Source organism: Apis laboriosa, unplaced genomic scaffold, assembly GCF_014066325.1.
Source record: "Apis laboriosa isolate Shangri-la unplaced genomic scaffold, ASM1406632v1 scaffold26_cov146, whole genome shotgun sequence".
Classification (NCBI taxonomy): domain Eukaryota; kingdom Metazoa; phylum Arthropoda; class Insecta; order Hymenoptera; family Apidae; genus Apis; species Apis laboriosa.
Genome location: NW_025222592.1, coordinates 1,699,547 through 1,720,756, shown reverse-complemented (window position 1 = coordinate 1,720,756; position 21,210 = coordinate 1,699,547). Strand labels below are relative to the sequence as shown.

General features: G+C 29.2%; 1 protein-coding gene across 7 annotated transcripts in view; it reads right to left on the bottom strand.

Annotated features, from left to right (window-relative positions):
* Window positions 1-21,210, bottom strand: part of LOC122713890 (protein roadkill) — a 189,152-nt gene that overhangs the window by 44,516 nt on the left and 123,426 nt on the right. Inside the window, exons 1-2 of one of the 7 annotated variants that reach the window (XM_043934713.1) lie at window positions 7,541-8,191; window positions 7,035-7,136 (exon numbers count right to left, since the gene is read on the bottom strand). The exons of 2 other annotated variants lie outside the window; for them this stretch is intronic. Coding sequence is in view for 4 of the 5 variants with exons in the window: in XM_043934707.1 (XP_043790642.1) it covers window positions 7,541-7,653 (113 nt within the window). In the remaining variant the exon portion in view is untranslated. Of the gene's footprint in view, window positions 1-7,034; window positions 7,137-7,540; window positions 8,192-21,210 lie in introns of those variants that run through there. 4 more of the 7 variants (XM_043934707.1, XM_043934709.1, XM_043934708.1 and 1 more) reach the window with 4 other exon arrangements.

Genomic DNA, 21,210 nt, shown 5'->3' with positions numbered 1-21,210 from the left:
TTCGTCCTCCACGTCCGTATCCAATGTAAAATTAGAGAGCACTAACCAAGTTTACTCAATCGTTCCACGCATCGTGCCTCGCTCAAATGTATACAAATTGTTATACGGAAAGGACGATATTTACGAATGCCTGAGAACACGAATGTCCACTGTACGATGATCGATCGAAGGTTCTTTCGTTTTGTGTCTACACGCGAATCGGGGAGAAAGGAGAATTATCAACGAGGTGTTGTAGACCAAGGACTTTACTTTTAAACGAAACCAAACTTTATGAAATTGCAATTAAATTCTTTAAATTATCTTTTGATCTTGTTTAAATGATAAAACAAATGGTATTTTTTGAAAAGGAAAACAATGCAATCCAATTAAAATAGATTTCAATTTATTATTTGATATTTCTTTTCTAGTATTGTTAATTATTAAAGTTTAAATTTAATTCGAATTTGTCAAAAGTCGATTCAATTAGTCGAGAAAAATTTCTTAAATTGAATAAAATTTTATAAATTTTTCAGAATAAAAAGATAAATATAAATATATATATTTTATTATGATATTATTTATTATAGAAATTATATATTATATATTATAGAAATCTATTTTTCTTTCGTTTAACTTTCTATAAATAAAAAAATATTTAAACAACTTTATATTTTTAAATTATATTTTTAAATTGAAAATATGTTTTCAAAATAATGAATCACATTTATTTAAAATGTAACAATAATAAATAAAATTGATATTAAATGATATTAAAAAAAACAATGATGAATTATTATAAAATATTTCGATGTTATTAGAAACATAAGAGAATATTTTAAAATATCACTTTTGGATAATTTTCAAACACGTCCAAATTATCTCGATGCTAAAAAATAATCGTCGAACAATTATTTCCAAGAGTATACTCGTTAGTCGAATTATTATAATTAAATTTAGTCACGATAACTTTGCTTACGTATCGCTTTTTCTATTCATTTGCATCATTGATCTAGAAAACAAATTAATTTTTCGTAAAAACATCATCGATAATATTGCAAATGAACTTTTTCACACTTCTGGAAAATTTTTAAAATGTTAATTATCTGCTATTTATTCAATATAGAAACTTTACACTTTTCTCTTTTCTTCTTATTTTTATCTTTCTCTTTTTTTCAATATTTTTATTTTTGACGATTTATTTCTCATAGTAGAAATGTCAAACACTCGATGAGAAATATTAAAGATGACGAGCACGTTTGTTGTGTAATGCAATCGTTACAGCGCTATTCAGAGATAATATAGCGTGGATCTGGTCAAAGGAACCTTGAAATTTAAATTGCACAGCTTTCAGGAAAGAATTTGTTACGACTATTATTATATCTTTTTTGTTTCAAAAATATTTATCATACTTTTGCTAATTTTTAATTTTTACTTTTAATTTTCATTTTTCATAAAAATTTTTAAATTTTATGTTAGATTAATTAAAATTTTCCATGTTTTAAATGTCAACTTATTTTTATTTACTTGTTTAAACATATTTAAAATACAGAGAAAAAAAAAGCAATATTTTTAAAAAATATATTAATTCGCGGGAAGTTATAAAAATGGAAAAATTTATAAAGAGAAAAGACCAGAAACGAGTAGTAAAGTTCATAGCACTGTTTTGTTATTTTTATCGCAACATTTTAAAAACGAAAAATTGGATTTTCTAAGTGAGAAAAATTTTAATTTTATCGCAAAAAAATTTTTTGATTATATTATTATTTTTTTAATTCAATTGTTTATGTTAAATAAATACTATGTGCACAAAAAATTATTGAAAATTATTTTAATATTTTAAATATAATAATTTTTGCACGTAAAAATTTAAATATAAAAAGAATAAAATCATTCGATAAAAATCGAAATTGTTAAAAAATTATTCTCGAATCTGGAAAAAAAATGAATAAACAAATTTGAGATAATTAATTAAAATCTTTAATGAATTTAAATTATAATATTAAAAATAATTTTAATTTTTGAGTGAAAATTTCTACATGATAAGTGGAATTTTTATATAATTAATTGATGAGGATGAATTTAATAACAAGATCTTTACTCTTTTACGAAGGATCTTCCATCTACTGAACATCGAAGTAGGCGTCGTTAAGAAGGCGTCGAGGACGCGGAAGATCGATAAGATTTCTAAGAAAGAACGTTCTATTTTAGGGTAATTCATTACCTTGGAGCTAGGATATTTCAAGAGTTTTCTCAAACGAGATTCGAACAGAGGAAGTGTTGAAAAATGGTGACTTTTGTTTTGAACAAATAATCAACAACATTTTTCAATAATTCTAATCATTATTCATTTAACATATTACATTTCTATACGTGAAATTTTAAATTCGACAATTTATATGTATTTTTATGATATTAATATGTTTTAAAAAATAAAAATTTTAGTAGTACATGAAATGATGTTTAATGCGATAACTCAACATTGATTATATCAACATATTATAAAGGTACAATATGGCTACGAATTTGTCCGTTTATATAGTTATCAACTATTCCCACTATTTCTTATTACTGTTAGTTCGAAGGAAGTTTCACTATTATCCACGATCTGCATTAACTGCTATCAAATTATCTAGTACTACAGATATATTTCGAATTTTTCATTTAATGGAAGGTTTATCCATTAAATTCTACAAATTAATTTTCACAAGAATTAATTTTCAATTTAAAATTTGTTAAACAAGTTATTTCACATGCAAAAATCTAATATTAGTGATCCGAGTTGTCAGTATGAAAGCCTACGTGACAAGACAATCACCTGTTTAATTTTTTCACAACATGTTTTCGTTCGAAACACGTTGAAATGACACGGCGATAAAGCCGAGGCATTCACGATGCCATGCCTTGTCGCAGGTATAAAACTTTTTAGCATAACGTGTTCGTTGATTGTAGCGTTAGATGAATCGGAAAAGCTCTTCGACCTTGCGCTACGACGTTATCGCGTTTGCGTCACAATATTTTCTCGTCACTAACACAACGAACGAGCAGAAATCGCTTTGAATGTGTCCGTGTTCTTTGTCCCCTCGCAGTATACACAGCTGTTCCATTATCGTTGTCTGTCGACATCTAAAATACACTTGCTTCTTATGCTTATACGTATACGTATACATTTATAAGACATTAATCGATTTGTAATAACTGTAAATGTGAAAATTATTTCAAACAGTATGATGAGCAATTGAGATGAAATTTAAATTAATTTATCTATGGAGAGAGAATTTAGATTCGAAATATAAAATCTCGGCTTCAAATATTTAAAAGATACAGCTTTTAATATATAAAGTAAATCACACAATTGAGATTATATTTCGATTAAAAATTTATAATTTGGTTAAAAATTCAGTAATATCTGGATATATAGCCACGAATAGTTCCGAATAATCCCGAAGAGTTCCGACTATATATCTGGAGAAGTCTGTTTCCACGAATTTAACAATGTTATTTGACATTGGCTCATTATGCAGACAATGATAATGAAAAATAAAGTCCAAATGATTCTGTAAAATTAAAATTATTAAATAAAAGATAAAATTTAATTAAATATTATAAAAACATTTCTAAAAACATAATCTAAAAACATTTTTATTCATATAAAAAAAATTTTTTATTTTGTGCAATTATGAGTATATTAAATTGTATATTAATAATTTATAAATTAATATATGGATTAAGATAAGAATAGAATAAAGAGAATTATAAAATCAAGTTTTCGAAACGAGATTTAATATACTTAGAATTTCTTAATTTTAATAGAATTTTGATATATAATCTCAAAACATATATATAACGTCATATTCTATCTACTTCTTTCAGTATCTACTTCTTTCAGTATCTACTTCTTAATGAAGATAACATTCTACTTTGTAAGTTGTAGAATGAAACTCACTTGATAAAGTTTCCAGAAACTTTTAGTATAGAATTATTTTCTCATATTTATTTATTATATATATAATATATTTCTTTATATTATATTATATGTTTTAATGGATTACATAATTAATGTAATAGATTACATAATTAAAAATTTAAAAAAATATATTAGAAATTATATTATGATATATTTTTAAAAATGGAATATGAATTTACAAAAACTTGTAAATAGTATTTTGATCTTAATTTGAATACGAATAAAATATATTCTTGAATATAATTAAAATCTGAATTATCACGAACATGAGAAACAGAAAAACAAAAAGTTGTTTTCGTGTTTTCGTTTTAATATAGTTTGATATTTTGCTTACTTTTCAAGAATTTTCAAACAGTATAGATGAAGTTTTTTTTCGAATTATATACTAAATCATATTGTTCACATGAATACAAAGTCGAAGAAACATTTCATTAAAAAAATATAATTAAAAAAATCTTTTATAATTAAATAAATTTATTTTTTTTATATTTTTTTATACCTATCTTTTTTAGAAATATAATTATAATATTCATATCGATAGATTTTTATAATATTGAATATTAGATATTTCAAATATCATTCATTTATGTTAAATATAAATTATGTCATGTTTAAAAACAAGAAATTTATTTTATATTTATATATTATATATAATATATTATATTTATATATATATATTATATTATATATTATATATATTTTTTTATTTTCATATAAAAAAATTTTTCGAAAGAAGATTCTAAGATAAAATTCTAAAAATAATCTAAAACTTTCCAATTTTTCCAACTTAATAACAATTTCACCATGTTTTCCATGGTTCGATAAACTTTTCTCATGGATTAACGTAGAAAGAGAATTGTTTCGATAGACATCTGTTCTAGGCAAGGAATTGCCACTGTGCGATCGATCAATTCTCATCGTAAAGCGTTTAACGTAATTTTCACCGACACTGATTGATCGTGGAACGACAGTTCGATTCGCTTTGAGTTATGTTAATGATTCAAAATTGCCTTTCGCGCAGCGCGAAACAAGTGTCCTCCGCGGAACAACGCTCGTCTCTCTAATTAATCTATGCTAATACATGATTGGTTAATCAGTTGAACTGCGTTATACGAAATTAGTTTACTCGGAAATGAAACTGAGATGGGTTAATTACGATTTCCATAATTTTGAAAACGAGAAATTTGCATACTATTCAATATTATCATTAGATATTATTATTACTAGATATAAGGAAAATAATGTGTAATATTTCTACGCGAGTTTAATGAATTCTTTCTGAGAAACAATTAGATTCTTCGAAATTAAATTTCGATTTTGTTGAATAGAAAATCAAAAATCGAAATTTGAAATCTAAATATTTAATTTTAAATTTAAAATTCATTAACAAAAAATTCACTGTTTTTTCATGATGAAAAATTTAAAACTCAAACAAATATCTAGATATCCTTAAATTTAAATTTAAAATCTAACTATTAAAGCAAAATTGAAAATTTATAATTGAAAATTTATTTCAAATTCTATGAAAAAATTTGTATTGTATGTATGTAAATTATGATAACGATATAAAAATAACCGAACCATAAGATAACAATGAAAAAAGATTTCTGAAAAAATATCAGAAATAAAAAAAAATCACTTGAATAAATAAGCATCATAAATTTTTTATTGATCAACAATAAAGAAAAAATATGATTAAAATATTTTTTGAATATTTATCGATTTTAAACAAATATGCAAAAGAACATTTCAAATCTTTTGAAAATTTAACATCAAGAATGAAGAAAAATTCTTAAAAATATACTAATGTTTCAAATATTTATCAATAAATATTAATTTATCTTAAAAAAAAAGAAAAAGAAGAGAAAAGAATATCTTAAAAATACAATTTCTTGAAATATATCATATCGACTTAAATTGAAAAAAAATCTTATCTATTTAATATTTAAACAGTTCATAATATTCCAATCAACGTGAAATGCAAAATTTCCAATCTAAAAAAAATTTAATAATAATTTAAAGATCCAAAAAAATATCAAATATCTTATTAGAATGATTCGTTGCAAATGGAAATTCGCGCAAAAGTTCACGCAATGTCAAGATTAATAGCAGGTAAGGTCCCACACGATCATTGTGGCCGCATTCATTAAATTGTAATTATGAAGTCGAAGATCTGTTTATAGCTTCGTGATTCATCACTTTGGCCGATAGCGTTTTGCTGGGCAGGAAGTGTAATGAGTAATAGTCTCCATCAAGAGAAGGTCTATCGGCGAAACTACTGATCGTACGCCCATTTGCCCACCCATACGATTCCCAACCATTGTTTAATTCGCTATATTCAATTACTAGATGTTTCGTACGCTCCAACATTATTTCCCCTACTCATTCGATTAAGTTGAACGAAATATCACAATAGAGGCCTTCAATACTGCGTCCGCGAGATAAAGGATCGCTCGACTACAAAGAAATAAATTCTAACCGTCCACAGTTTAGAACACAAGGCAATGTTATGTTCGCGATGGCATATGAACACGTCGACGAGTTGGTAGAAAGCTTCATTGCCAGTTCTGTCACGATTCAATCGTATACGAATATAAGTATATGCGGTGAAGGCTGTTTACTGTCATGCTATATCTTTTATAATATTGATAAAAAGATTTGACAGAGAAAGTAATATATATATATAAAATGATAACATATTTTCGATTATCGTGTCGAAAAATAATATTCGCAATACACGTAAACATTTTATATAGTAAAATTATTCACGATGGATAGCTGTTTTTAGAATCAAACTTTGACATGAAAAGACAGTTATTCTAACCTATATGCGCGCGCGAGTATTATGTTATGTAGGCACATGTAGACGCGCGTGTAGTGACACCGTTTGTCGATCGAAGAATTTTCAGCCACAAAGAGAGAGAAAGAGAGAGAGCGACCGGAGGATAAGGTCGCTGTTAATGTTTCTACGTTTGAATTCCATCGACTCATATTCACGGTCAAATGTTTCAGTATAAAGGCAGATTGTCGAACCGTGACGGAGCCCGCATCGTACTCGGAAGGTCGACTTAACGTAAAAAGGTGTACTAACCTTGACGTCTTTCCTTCGCCATGCAAGCAACTTGACCAAGAACTTTCAAACTAATAACGAGTCCCGGCATCATACGCATCATGTCGAAAGAACACACGACAGCTATGTAAATACACCGAGAATGTATAAATCTGTTAAATCAGTTGACTATAGTTATGGCAGGGATGGGTCGTTGACCAGTGCGCACTCTATGGCTGATACCGGCATCTGTGGCAGAATACTTCAAAACAAAGGGACACCGGTATTTCATAAAAGAAGAACACTTTCTTTTACGAAGTGTGTCATTAAATCCTTTTCAGAATATGATTATGTAAAATATTATCATTATAATAGAAGTGAAATATCGTTTTAAGGTCAATATATGTTGCTATATAGGACGTAGTATTGGATCAATAAAGACACTTAATAACATCGAGAACGAAAGAGGAAAAACAAACACGTTTGAGCAAAGACCCACCCTAAACGCAATGACGAGGAGGTTCGACGATTCAGTGGAAAATACGTACCGCGCCAGCGCCATCCTGACATGAGATAATCCAGGTCCCGTAGGTGTTGCGAGCAAGGTATCCAGATCTGGAAAGAATGCTTTATCGCCGACACTAAATCCCACTGGACACATGCGCGTAAATTCCTCGTCCTCGAACACACGAACTCGACATAACTTCTGGCCCTGGCTTCAAGGAGCCTCTCCCCTAATTTCGTTCACTTCGATTTTTATCGAGTAAACTCGTGGCGTCCTCGCGCCTACAAACGTACTCAGGGATTCTCTTTTTCTCCCTGTCTCTGATATACCACTGTCACTACCGCATTTTCACTGCCGTGTCTGTAGCGGCTCCGGAAAAAAAGGCCTTCGCGACAGTCAATCACAGCGGGGACGGTTAAACGAATAGCGACAAACTATATAAATTGATGAACATGCACGACGGAGAACGATAGAAGCGTACGAAGCTCACGATTAAACAAGAAACGAATAAAAAACGAAGCGAATATTCGATCTCGGGTCTGCCAGCCGATCAAATTAATTCGTGTGCGCGTGATTAAGGAGCGACTAGAACACCGAGAGCGGATACGCCTGCTCCGAACACTGTTCGCCAGTCACTATTCCAACTCCGATCACGGCGCTGGCTCGACTGAATTCGACTACTGAGAGTCTGCGAGTCCCCACCCCTGTATCTGTGGCCTCGTACGCTTTCGTTACGGTTCGGTCGTATTCGTGCACGCTTCGACGATGCTCGTGCTTTTCCGCGACCTCGTGTCGTGCTAGAACGATGATGGTTCACCGCCGGGTACCCAAGGCTCCCTCCTACAGGAAACTCCTCTTCGGGAATGCACGTTTTCTGGCATGCTGCTGCGAAATTATACGAACTATGTTATCATACGTAATATACTCTCGAAAGGTTTCTGGTTAATACACATATGTTTTTTCTAAGTGACATTCTTTACAAGAATATTTTTGCTGATGCTTCCAATCTTTTCATTCTCTGATGATACATGCAGATGCATGTATATGCTACGACTATAAATGTGCATGATATAATTTATCTAATATTTACACCTTTTTAGTAGAATCTCAAGATAATTATAAAATGGAATTATTGATGCCGCTCTCGATACTATGTATATCCAGAGCATTCAAATCAGTAATGAAACCGGGGATATCGTTTACGAATTCAGTGGTATACACAATATATCGCCGGAACGTGTGAAAGGTTTTTTTGAGCGTGCCGAGTGTATCGGTGCTTTCATGTCACCGGAAATGGAGAACAAGCCTCTGTTCGTTGAATTACATGAAAAAGAGGTCACGAAAATGTTTTATGGGTGTTTAAGGTGGTTGTGGTCGGCGTCAATGGGACCGTGACGTCGTACCGGAATCACGCACGACGGTCGTGACATTGTGAAGAGAATACGGTATTCGTAAACTAATATAACATAAGGATCATCTTATAATTAGGAAAAAAAAAATTTTTTTGTAAGACGAAACTTTATATATTCACAATATTTCAAAATGTATAACACATTTTTGGCATAAATCGTATTTCTAATGTAATTCAATCACTGTATCTAACATTGTATCAACACTATTAATCAATAAGCGAAATTTTACGATCGATCCATTGAAACTCTGCATCGAAATCGATTCTTTAATAGTAGGAAATATTACCCACGCTCATAACTTGAGCGAAACCAACAATTTTATGCAATCATACGCATGGATGCAAGTTTAAGGTTGCATGGATCTCGCCGACTGATACGTATGCTGCTGTGTCCATAAATTAATGTCACGCTTTGAATAACTTTCTCAAAGCGTCGGTCATCGTAAGAACGGATTTCTGCTCCATGATCGATTCAAAGATATACACATATAACATTACATCAACAATTACATCAAATTAGAGAAGAAAACACGTGAAGGAAATAAAATGGAATAATAATAACTTTTCTGAAAGCTCTGTTCGTAAAAAGTCTCTTTTTTTGTGAAAAATTTGGAAAATTTGAATTCAAGTTAGAGAAAGAAAAAAAAGTCAGCGTTAATAAGAATAGCCCCGGGGCGCAGGGTCCCCTTGACCCCCTTAAAAAAACGTCCCTGAGTCTCATTCGCCCCAGAGTAAGCGATGAGTGTCATGTAAACTCTATTATGCTTTTGATTTTTTTTTATTTTTCTTTTCCATGTCTTTTCTCGGTATCTGACATATCGTGACTATTTATACTTCCCTTCCAAGTAGAATCATAGTGAAAAATAAATCGGCATAAACGGATAGTTCTTTGACTTATGTATGATATTAATGAATTATCAATTATGTTCATTCTTCGATAATTTTATGTTTCTTTATTATCGATTTATTACTTCATCGTATGCTTATGTAAAATACATGTAAATATTTATTAAATGATTGCGAGATACATGTTGATTTTATTAATAAATCATGACATAATATCATGTTTGATTGATTTATTGATTAATAATATAAAAATTAGATATGAATTTATATAACGAAACTGATCAGTCTCAAGTAATAAGAAAAATTCTTTTAAGATCATTAGCATAAGTATTCTAAGTTCAGTAGAACGTGTTAAAAGCAAGGAAGTGGAGCTGGTTTAATTGTTGAATGAATTTCATTACACCGAAGTTGCGTGAAAATTTTTTTAAGAATTAATTCATATCTATAATGAACAAATACCTGTTCAAATTTCATTGAACAATTCTCACGAAAGAGCTTAGCTTCCCAAAGGACCCTCGAAGTTGCCAAACGGCTACTAGAATCGAAGCTTAAATACAAGCGATATGTATGTCTGCTTCGAGAAATCGTGAGTGCCTGGCAGCTGTCGTCGTAAAAGAGACACTTTCTTGTCCCATGAGTGCCGTCTGTTCCTTTTGGACCAATTGCGTCTCTTGACCAGTTCGAACCAACGAAAGCAAGCTCTTCTTTCATTCTCTTTAATCATTATTTACTCTCTGTGAATAATCCTAAAGGGGATCTGCTAGTTTACACGATCATTGTCGACTCGATTTTAAATAATCGAAAAACTTTACATATTGAATAAAACGTTTTATATTTACGTATATTTAGTTCTCTTCACATTGAGTGCCTTGTTATTCTTCAATATCACTTTTCGAATAAGAAGAAATAAAAACCTGGAAATTAAATTTTTAAATCTAAATTACAATTTATTTATTTCATTTCTTGATCCATAATTAAAATCCTGTGATTATTATTTATTATTTAAAAATTAGATTAGAATTCAATTAATGTAAAGGATATAATATTAATAATAATAAAATATTAAAATATTAGATATTATTTTCATTTTTATTTAACTTTAGAATTAAAATTTTAAATTATAACTTTGAATTATATCATTTATGTCATGGAACGTGATTTGATATTATAAGTGATGTATGAAACTGATTGCAGTATAAATAAAAAAATATTTGGATCAATTTTTCGAAATATTTTGTGGAGAGCGAAGGTAAGTACTTGATACAGGTCACTTAACTTTCTCATGGCATTGCTGGCACGAGCCTGTTGCTTGAACTGAATTAATTCGCAGTTATGTCAGTATAATGGCGATCGAATAATCATTGTTCTCCAAATGCGTTTATTCGGCCGATTTAGAATGATTCTAACAGAATCTATAGTAACATGTTTCAGAAAGATATCGTAATGCATTATTGATATCTGTTTCTCTTTTTATGGTAAAAGAAAAAGGAATTATTCATTTATTCATACTAAATTAATAATATTAAATCTGAAAATTAAATTCAATATCAGTCATTGGAAATTTTGGAGATTAGAATATTCAGTGATCGAAATTTAATTAATAGACATTAAGACATTTATTCTAAATTATTAATTCTCTTTTTTAACTTCAAATTTTTTTAACATTTTAATTATGTAATAAAAAATTGTTATGTATCATTTCTAATATTTCACTTTTTTTGAGAAATGAATTTTTAAGAAATTTTGGAGGTTAGAATATTCAGTGATCGAAATTTAATAGAATTTAATTAATTAAGACATTTATTCTGAATTATTCATTCTCTTTTTAATTTCAAACATTTTTAGCATTTTAATTATGTAATAAAAAATTATTATGTATCATTTCTAACATTTCACTTTTTTTGAGAAATGAATAGAAATATCGATCTTTCAATATTCCAAGACAGGATACATTCTCCATTACTTTTGAATATAATTAAAAATATTTATTCAAAATTCAAGAGAATTCTTCAAAATTAATACAAGTAATTCATGAAACTTCACTGTTAAAAAACAAAAAAAAAACAAAAAAATCATAGAAGGATTTCGATTTCGAGATGGAATGGGCTTTCGCCTGTACGGTCCAGCTGTTTCTGTGCCCGCTATAAAAACTGGTGCGTGGCGTTCCATCGATCTTCTCTTATTTTACTTTATTTTTTCTCTTTCTTCTCGCTTTAAATTCTCATATATCGCGAATTTTCAATTTTTTTATCCGAAAAAAAAAATTAATTTACAATTCAATGATTAGTTTACGATTATATTTCGACTCAATAATTGATTTAACATTCGATAATTAGAAAAACTAATTAGTAACAAAAGTTGGATCACTTCTGATACTTCTGTGCTCAAAGATATATATATATATGATTCCTAATCATTTCACTTGATTTCTCATTAGAAATATTCTAATTAGAATAGAAATATATTAGTATGGATTGAATCCAATCATTTTTACGCTCTATATTCCAAAAGAAAGATTTAAAGAAATTTTTAATATTGCATGAAATTTAAATCATTCAATATTTAAAAAGCCAATTTTTCTTATCTTTCTTTTTCCTCTTCCCTTTCGATTTTAATGAACTGGCAGATGAATAATTAAATTAACACCGTTCGTTCGAAGTCTAGCCCTGGGCCAGGCGACGACTTTATGCACTGCAAATGAAAATACGAGACCCGTGGAATTAAACGAACGTGGATCGAGCGTCAGGAAACGTGCCAGGGAATTACTGTGTGTGTGTGTGTGTGTATGACTATAGCTTTCTTTACGATTCGGAAGATTTTTAATGTACCTTGGCTCGCTTTTTCGATTCGAATGATTATGAAAATTGGACCAACCTTCGATGTGCTTGAGAGTTTGCGTGAAATTCACGGATAAATTGTAACGAGTTTCTCCTCGCGATGTGATTTAAGAAAATTGTGAAGTAACAAGATGTTGCACGCGGTATGCAATTTGTGTCATGGATCTTGATGGAATTAGTTGGACACGGTAGATGGCTGATAAAATTTATGTCAAAAGATGATGTAAGATGTAAAATTTTATATTTAGTTAAATTTTGATGCTTTGAAATGATTTTTTTTATTTTTTATTTAGGATATATAGATTTATTTTATAAAAATTTTATATAATTAAAATTAAAATATATTTTAAATTGATAGCTTTTTCCTTCCATAAATGACTTGCATCGATATTTAAAAAAATATGTATAATTTAATTTAAAAAAAAAAGAGATCTATTTTCATAGATTCATTATATTTTCATTCAGAGAGATATCATTTGTAAAGATCTTGTATTTTATTATCGAAAATATTTTTTAAAAATCTTTTTAAAAAATGATGAAACAAAAATGATAAATAGATAAACAATAAATGTAACAATAAATTTTTTTAGAATTTTTAAAAATCTTGAACATTGACAAAATTTTTAATTAGAAATGGATCTTAAGATATCATTAAGAGATTAAAATTAAAATTGTATATTTGTACATATATATATATTTTGATTATTATATTATAAAAATGATTGATTTTATTCTATTTCTATTTGACAAAGGAATGAAAATGTTAAAATAAATAATTCTTAATTTCTTTGAAAAAATTCAATAACGTATTCAATAATCAAGTTAAAAATATTAATAATCGGATTCAGAATTAATTTTTCACTCAATTTTAAAAGCACCAAAATATTGGAAAAATTTATATTTAATTAAAATGAATTAAAATCCAAAGATGAAATCCTTCCTATTTTCCTTCAATCCAAATATCAAACGATCCCCCTTCCTAAAAATTTACGGTTATTCCCGGCACAAACTTTCTCCGTTTTCCATTTCATGTATTCTCCGTGCAAAACTCTCTGTCTCCTTTCCACCTTCTCCCTCCTCCTCTCCAATTTTCGTTCACACGTCTCTTTTCCTTCTCGTCCCCTCTCTTTCCAAGGGGCGACTTATTTGCGACCGATGCCAGAATCTGAATTCATACAGCCCATTCGAGCATTATTATGCATTGTTACTGCCCGAAGCGACACGAAGAAGCCTGTGCTTTCAATGCATCCGGAGACCTGTATATAACGCGGACCGCCATGAGTGTCACGACAGGGATGAACAATGAGCCCTTCCCATGCGGTTCTCCGTCCCTCCACCGCCAGACGAAAAACTTTCTAGCCTGTTTTCGTGATAAATCCCGAATACGACGGTTCGCAAGTTAATCTTATGCGGGTTTGCAGATGGTTTGGATCGGTTGTGGTTGGTCGGTTTAACGATTTTGTGGTTTGGATGGCGATGGACCGAGTGATAAATATTAATCTTTGGATTTGAATTTTATTGCATTTAATTTGAACGGATAATTTAAATAAAGTTATAATAGATAGTTTTTTGGTAATTTGGAAATAATTTGAAATATTTTATTTTTGAATATTTTGATTATTAACGATTATTCAATCAGGTTTTTTTCCAAATTTTTAAATAGACTTAAAATATTAAATGTGAATGAAAATGTAAATGAAAAAATAAAATATTAAAGAGCATTAAAATGTATATGTATGTATTCAATGTATTATTATGATTTAATCTTGAATTTTTTTCGAAATTTCTAAAAGTTGAGAAGAAAAAATTATATTTTTGGAAAGATAGAGAATAAAATATTTCTTAATCAATATTTCTTAATCAATTAAAGATTATATAATATAAAACTAAATGAATATAAAGGATTTTATGGATAATTTTATGGCAATGTTTTATAATTAATTATTATATTCCCTTGAAAGTTTAAGATACTAAATAAATTTAAGATGAATAAAGTGGACTCAAGAATATTGTAAAAAGAGGATTAAAGTATATGTTTATTTAACATCAATGATTATCAGAAACTAAGCAAAAATCGTAGCACTCTTTTAAAAGTTCAAAATATTGAAAAAATTAAAAGATTCTATGATATTATACAATAACAAATGGAGCAAAAAAGATTAATATAAACTTGAAATTTTCAAATGTGAAAACATTAAAACATTTCTATATGAAATGAATACAAAATATTTTTACAATTTATCACTTTTTTACAGAGGAAAGGCAAAATGCTATAATACTATAATATTAAAATTATCTAAAATTTAAAAGTGAAGCTACAAATTAAATGAATAAATATTTAATTAATTTCTTTAAAAAAATATTCTAAATTATCCTTCCCAGAATAAACTTATGTTTAAATTTTGATTCTGCGAAACACTTGATCGATCACTTTACAAATATCCTAAATACATAAAATATTTACATTTACAAAATATTTTTCAAATATTCAGAATGCTATGAAAATTTAAAACAGAGTATCATGGGATAGAAAGAAAAATAGGGAGGGGGGAGCTACGCAAAAAGAGTTAATATTAAAATTACCTACAATTCAAACGTAAAAATATTCGATCACACACATTTACACCAGGAATCCTCGTCTAACTATTCGTAAATACCCATCAGCAAAGGGTTAACCCATTCTCCTCCAACAATAAACGCGCAAGCTATAATTTAGAATGAGTTGGAAGTTGAACACGTCCCCTGTGGCCCGCAACCCCTTCACATTCGCTCCATTTGCACACTTTCGAATATCGATACGATTCTTTCTTTCTTTCTTTTTTTTTTTTTTTTGTATCCACCATCGACGCGTATGAAAGGAGAAGCGGAAACGCGTGCTTCCTGCCGGTGCTTCCGACTGGTTTCCGGTTGTTCGATATTAAAAAAGTTTCTGAAACGCCTCCTCGCGGAATTACGCGTGAATTTTTTTACCAACTTTCCAACCAGCCAATCCCGCTGATTTTTAACGGCAATTCGAATTGTTTTCAGAGGGATTTCACGTGGTTGTGTTTGGTTTTATCTGATTGGTTCCGATTCATCGATTATCGATGAGTTTATCCCCCCTTTCTCTCTCTCTCTCTCTCTCTCTCGTTGGAGAAGGTATACACAGCTGTGAAATCGATGGAGAGTCAAAGTAAACGTGTTTCGAAAGTCAGGACCAAACGGCGGAAATTTCGAAAGCGGAGGACACGATGGTTTGTTCAGGGGCGTGTGAAAAATGTATTATCTTCATTTGAATGTATTATCGTCATGTTTCTTTTTATGGATTTTATTAGAGGGATGGAATGAAATCCTTTTTCTTTTGTTATTCGTAATTTCTGACGAATAAAAGTTGCTCGTTAGTAAACTAATATTTAAAATCAGAAATTAAATAATAAACTTTTTAAGGTGCTCTTAATAAATTGAAAATTACTATTCTTACTGATTTTATAAATTTTTGTTTTTTGGAATTTTCTTGCTATACAAAATTTTGGATAAAAATAATTTCGTAAGAATTTTTCTTAATTTCATTCATTTATGTTATAAACGTCTTATATTTTTATTTTAAAATATCAATAAAATATTATTATTGTATGGTAAAATATTAATAAAAAATATGATTAAGATATATAATAAATAAATAACAAACAGATAAATTAATTAAAAAGTCAAAAAATAATTTAAAAATATATTTCAAGAAAACAAAATAATTAATGTTTAGAAGATTAAAAATACATTTTTACTATTAAAAAATAATCATACAATTTTGATTTTTTCGCTTCGTCCTATTGTATATCTTTAACGTTGAAATATAAAAGATTAGAAAATAGAGAATCGATTTTTAATTAATATATGACGGTTAAAAATAAAAAAAAAAATAAATTTATTAATTATTAATATTAGCGATTTTAATTAATTATTCTAATAGGAAAAATAAATATTATATAATAATAAAATGATATTTGAAATAGATTTAAATGATATAAATACTTATATATAGATATGTAAATATAAAGAATTTACAGATTTATTTTTTATATTATATTTTTATACATTTTCAATGATTTTTTAAATTCTTTAAATACAAAAATTAATTTAAATTAATTTATGATTGATTCTCAATTAAATTAATTTTTATTCTTTTGTTCAATAAAATTAATTTAAAAGATACAGATATATATATATATATATATCTTTCACAGATATAAAACAATAAAAAATGAAAATATAAAACCAATTAAAAAATTTGAAGTTCAAGATTAAATACAAAACTTAATATGAAAATTTAATTAAAATAACTACGTATAATAATACAATTTCTAATTGGAATTGATCTTGAAGTTTCTTTCACACTTTGCAAATAGAAATTTTCTTTCGTATATTTCTCTTTTGCCACGTTTAACACGGCGCGAACACTCTCTCTTTTTCGCCACGAATCAGAATCCTAGGACCCTAAACAAACTTTGTCCACCGTCCAATTAAAGCGTCAGTCCCATTTAAACCTTACCTCTTCCACAACCAGCTCCATCGACTTGCTCTCCCTCGTCTGATGGAAATTTCCACCGATCCTTTTCCCCTTGATCCTCAGGGACGCGAAATCTAGGGTGTCCGTTACGAGTGTACATAACTCGCCTATAGATAAGGAACGAAACGAAACGTGCAAAAAGGATAGGAAGGGACGAAGCGTGTGTATTGGGTCGGAATGGAAAGTTTTTGCATTTTATATGGGACGTCATTATATAACATTCCATCAAAAGTTTTACTGTTCTACTACGATTATCCGAATTAAGTGAATAATCAAATAAAAGTTAACTACGTTTCATACGAGAAACGATAATTTTTTATTTCAAATGGTCAATCTGAATTAATAAAGGATATTAGATCTTTATGAAAATGGGATACTTTTTAGAAATTTAAAAGCTGTAATTATTGGAAGGAAAGGAAACAAACAATATTTAAAAATCGATTAATTTCCATCATACATTCATATTTAAAATTTAACCTAAATTGAGACCATAAAATTTCCTTCTTACTCCTATGAAAAAGTTTAATTGTCTCATACACACTTAACCTAACCTAATCTAATCAAAATCTCAACGAAACCCGTCACCAAACCTAATTTCCACTCTTCTTCAATTCTTCTATACATCTTTTATCATATATATAACCTAATACACACCTAACCTAACCTAACCTAATCTAATAAAAAAAAAAGCCTCAATCAAAAATCATTGAACCCGAAACTCTTCTATCCTTCTTTTCCTAATGAAAAATTTTTATAACCACAACTGTAGCTACACAACTCCCATCAACGAAACACCCATATATATATATATATATATATATATATATATATATCGGTTGTGTCGCCCGGTACGAGCCCGAGTTTCGGGCGTTGTTCCAGTTTGGCCGCTAATATTGCGTGGAAAGTGGCGGGGGGAGGGGAAGAAAGGTTCTTGCACGGTTGAAGAACGGAGGCGGAGGAAGCAAGGAGAGGTCTGTGGAGATGGTGACTGTGCAGGGTGGAAGAAACTACCGCCGTTCGAGGCACGAGGGGGGTATAATAGGCGGCCAGAGGAGGGGGGAGGGAAGGGAGGAGAGGAGAGGGACAGAGACGAATAGAGAGACACAGGGAGGATGGAGGGGTGGGCTAGGTGATTGTGTTAGAGCAAGGCAGAGCGGAATGGAGGGTTCAGACGAGGTCAGGTCACGGGACGAGCTGCTGTGCTCGGTCGATAGAACGAAGCAACCACCTATGCTCGCACACCATGCTAGCTATGGCGAATAAACTCGTGTACGTGTGTTTACGTGTGTATAACATAGTCTCGTAAGTATTGGAAGCGTTTCGCCGCTCTTCTCTTGTTGGATTTGAGAATTGTTGGGGATGTTTTTTCTTTTTTCTTTTTCTTTTCTACACGTCGATATTGTCTTTTTTTTTTTTTTTTTTTTGAACAAAATATTTGAATCGAAGGTTGTGCCATTGTTGTGAGAAATGGTAGATTTCGCTTTCGTCGTGTTTTTTTCGAATATTGAAAATTCGTTATCGTTCCTCGAAGTCAATGAACCTCGATTGAAAGTTTGATTCGTTCTTGTCTAGGTCAGTGATCTTTGAAATTGGAAATTCTTTATGCTTGAGTTGAATGATTTGTGACTAGGATTTCAAATGATAATATTAAATTGACCAAGAATTAAGAAAATTCGATTTCTATCAAACATCATTGATCTCGATGAGAAGAAAATATGGCGATGTTCAATGATTCTTTTATCGAAATAACAATGATTTGATAAATATAACTCTTAAGATTATTGGAATTTGATTGGAATTTCGAGTAAAATTGAAACTTCTGATATATAAATCAAAAAATAAATTGTAGACAATTACTGTTTCAGATAATTTTTTAAAATATTCATAATTAAAATCTTACTATTAGAGTTAAATAGATTTTAGTTGAAATAAAGTCATCAAAAAATTTTTTTCCAAACAAATCGAAATCCAACCAAATACATAAATTCACCCTTGAGGATACAGAGTTCTCTATTCTACTCTCTCCCCACAGATTTCACCTGATTGAACAGTAGTCTAAAATAAAAGCATCATGAAAGTACCTATTCGCAGAATAGAAACAGCTCAATACAGACTAATCGATCAGCCATATTTGTCGACCGATGTAAATCACCATTCTTGACTTTTAATCGTTTCTGAGATGATCTGGCTTTGAAACAGAAAGATATATCATTGATAAAGTATATCTATATCTTTGTCTTGAAATTGAATGATTTAACTGAATGATTATGGAACTATTTCTTTGAAGGATGGAATATGGTTATAATATTAGATTATGTGAAACGTTGCTTTTTGTGTGAAATAATTTTTACAGTGTCTTGTTTTTATCTAAATACAATGAGATATTTTTCAAGGGAAAAATTTTATTGCTCTTGCCAAAGATATTTGGATTTCTAAAGAGTTTAAACACGCTGTTACATGAAAAATCAAACATTGCAACATGTTATCAAATATTCTGTTTCATAAGAAAATGTAATTTTGGAGTATAATGTAAGCTCATTTGTTTTGTCTCTTTTATTCCTTGTTTATAATTTTATGCTTGTCGAATTTTAAGTAAAGCTTTATATAAGCTTTTTTAAAAAATTCTTTTTTCGTCGAGTTGAATGAAAAATAAATTATCTGGTGTAAAGAAATTAGAAAAATTTTAATTCTTTGAATGAAATTTTATAATTTTTAATGCGATCGATGCAACTTATTATTTTTTATAAAAAATAATACTAATATTTATATCAAGTATTTATCAGTTTAGGAGATATTGCAATTTGAAATTTGTAAAATTTATTCTATAAAAAAATAAGAAATATATGTAAAATGATATCTTACTATCCATATTCTCTTTGTCTTTTATATAATACAAATTACAATATTTTCTAAACTAATGATTTTTTATATATAAGACATAAATATCTTTTTGTAAGAAAGAACAAGATAAGAAATAACGAGTTAATTAAAAATTATATATCTCCATTTAAAGCATTAAACCTTCATATGACCTTTACGTGTCCATCTTTAGAAAAACTATTAATACTGCATAGTTATCTCTATCTATCTCTTTTTGTCATAATATTCTTTTCTTAAAAGATATTTTACTACATTTAGATACAAACATATATATATCACAAATACTTTACTATATATATATATAAACTAAAATTAAATAAAATTTCAAATTATTTTCAAAATATCATTTGTTTGATGAATATTATTATCTATATGATTTTATGATTAAATTAGTTTCATTAACATAATTTGTTGTTTCAATAACTATAGATACAATGCTTTCAGAATTAAAATATTTTTCAAAAATTGATCTTATTTCTCAAAAAATTATTCATCTTTACTCCCAATAATCATTTCATAATCTCATTTAAAGTATTTTAATTTGAATGGATTATATTCTATTAATCAACTATTCTAAATATGTTCTAATGTTTCTTCCCTATTTATCCACTATTATTAAAATTAAAAATGTTATTATTAATAGCACAGAAAGATATTACATAATACCAAATTTAAACACACGTGAAAGAAACTTGAATCGTTACTTCTTCGATTATTTAAACAAATATAGAAAACGAAAAGATCAATTTTTCTTAAAAAAAACTAAACAATAAAAAAGATATAATTCACAATAAAAGAAAACAAAAGATGCCGCGAAAAGTAACATTGTCACATTGTTCGACCTCACGTGTGGCCGTTTCCCGCACTTCCTCGTCCGGTCTGCTCGCCTCGTGGAAGACCTCGATAAGGTCGCATTAAGGATTCAGGAATGGCACGACGACGACGACGACGACGACGACGGCGCAGCATCGCGAGAACACGCGAGCCGAGGCGAGTTGGAGACGGTCCAAGAGGAGTTGGTGCCAGATGTGGAAAAAGGAAAGCTCAAGAAGCGCGATGGAAACGGATGAATGCCTGTTAGGCAACCGGTAAACGATCGATACCACGTTAACGTGCCATTTGTACCATTTCTTTTTCTTCTTCTTCTTCTTCTTTTTTTTTTTTTTGGCACGCGTGTTTTATTTAGAGACTGAAAT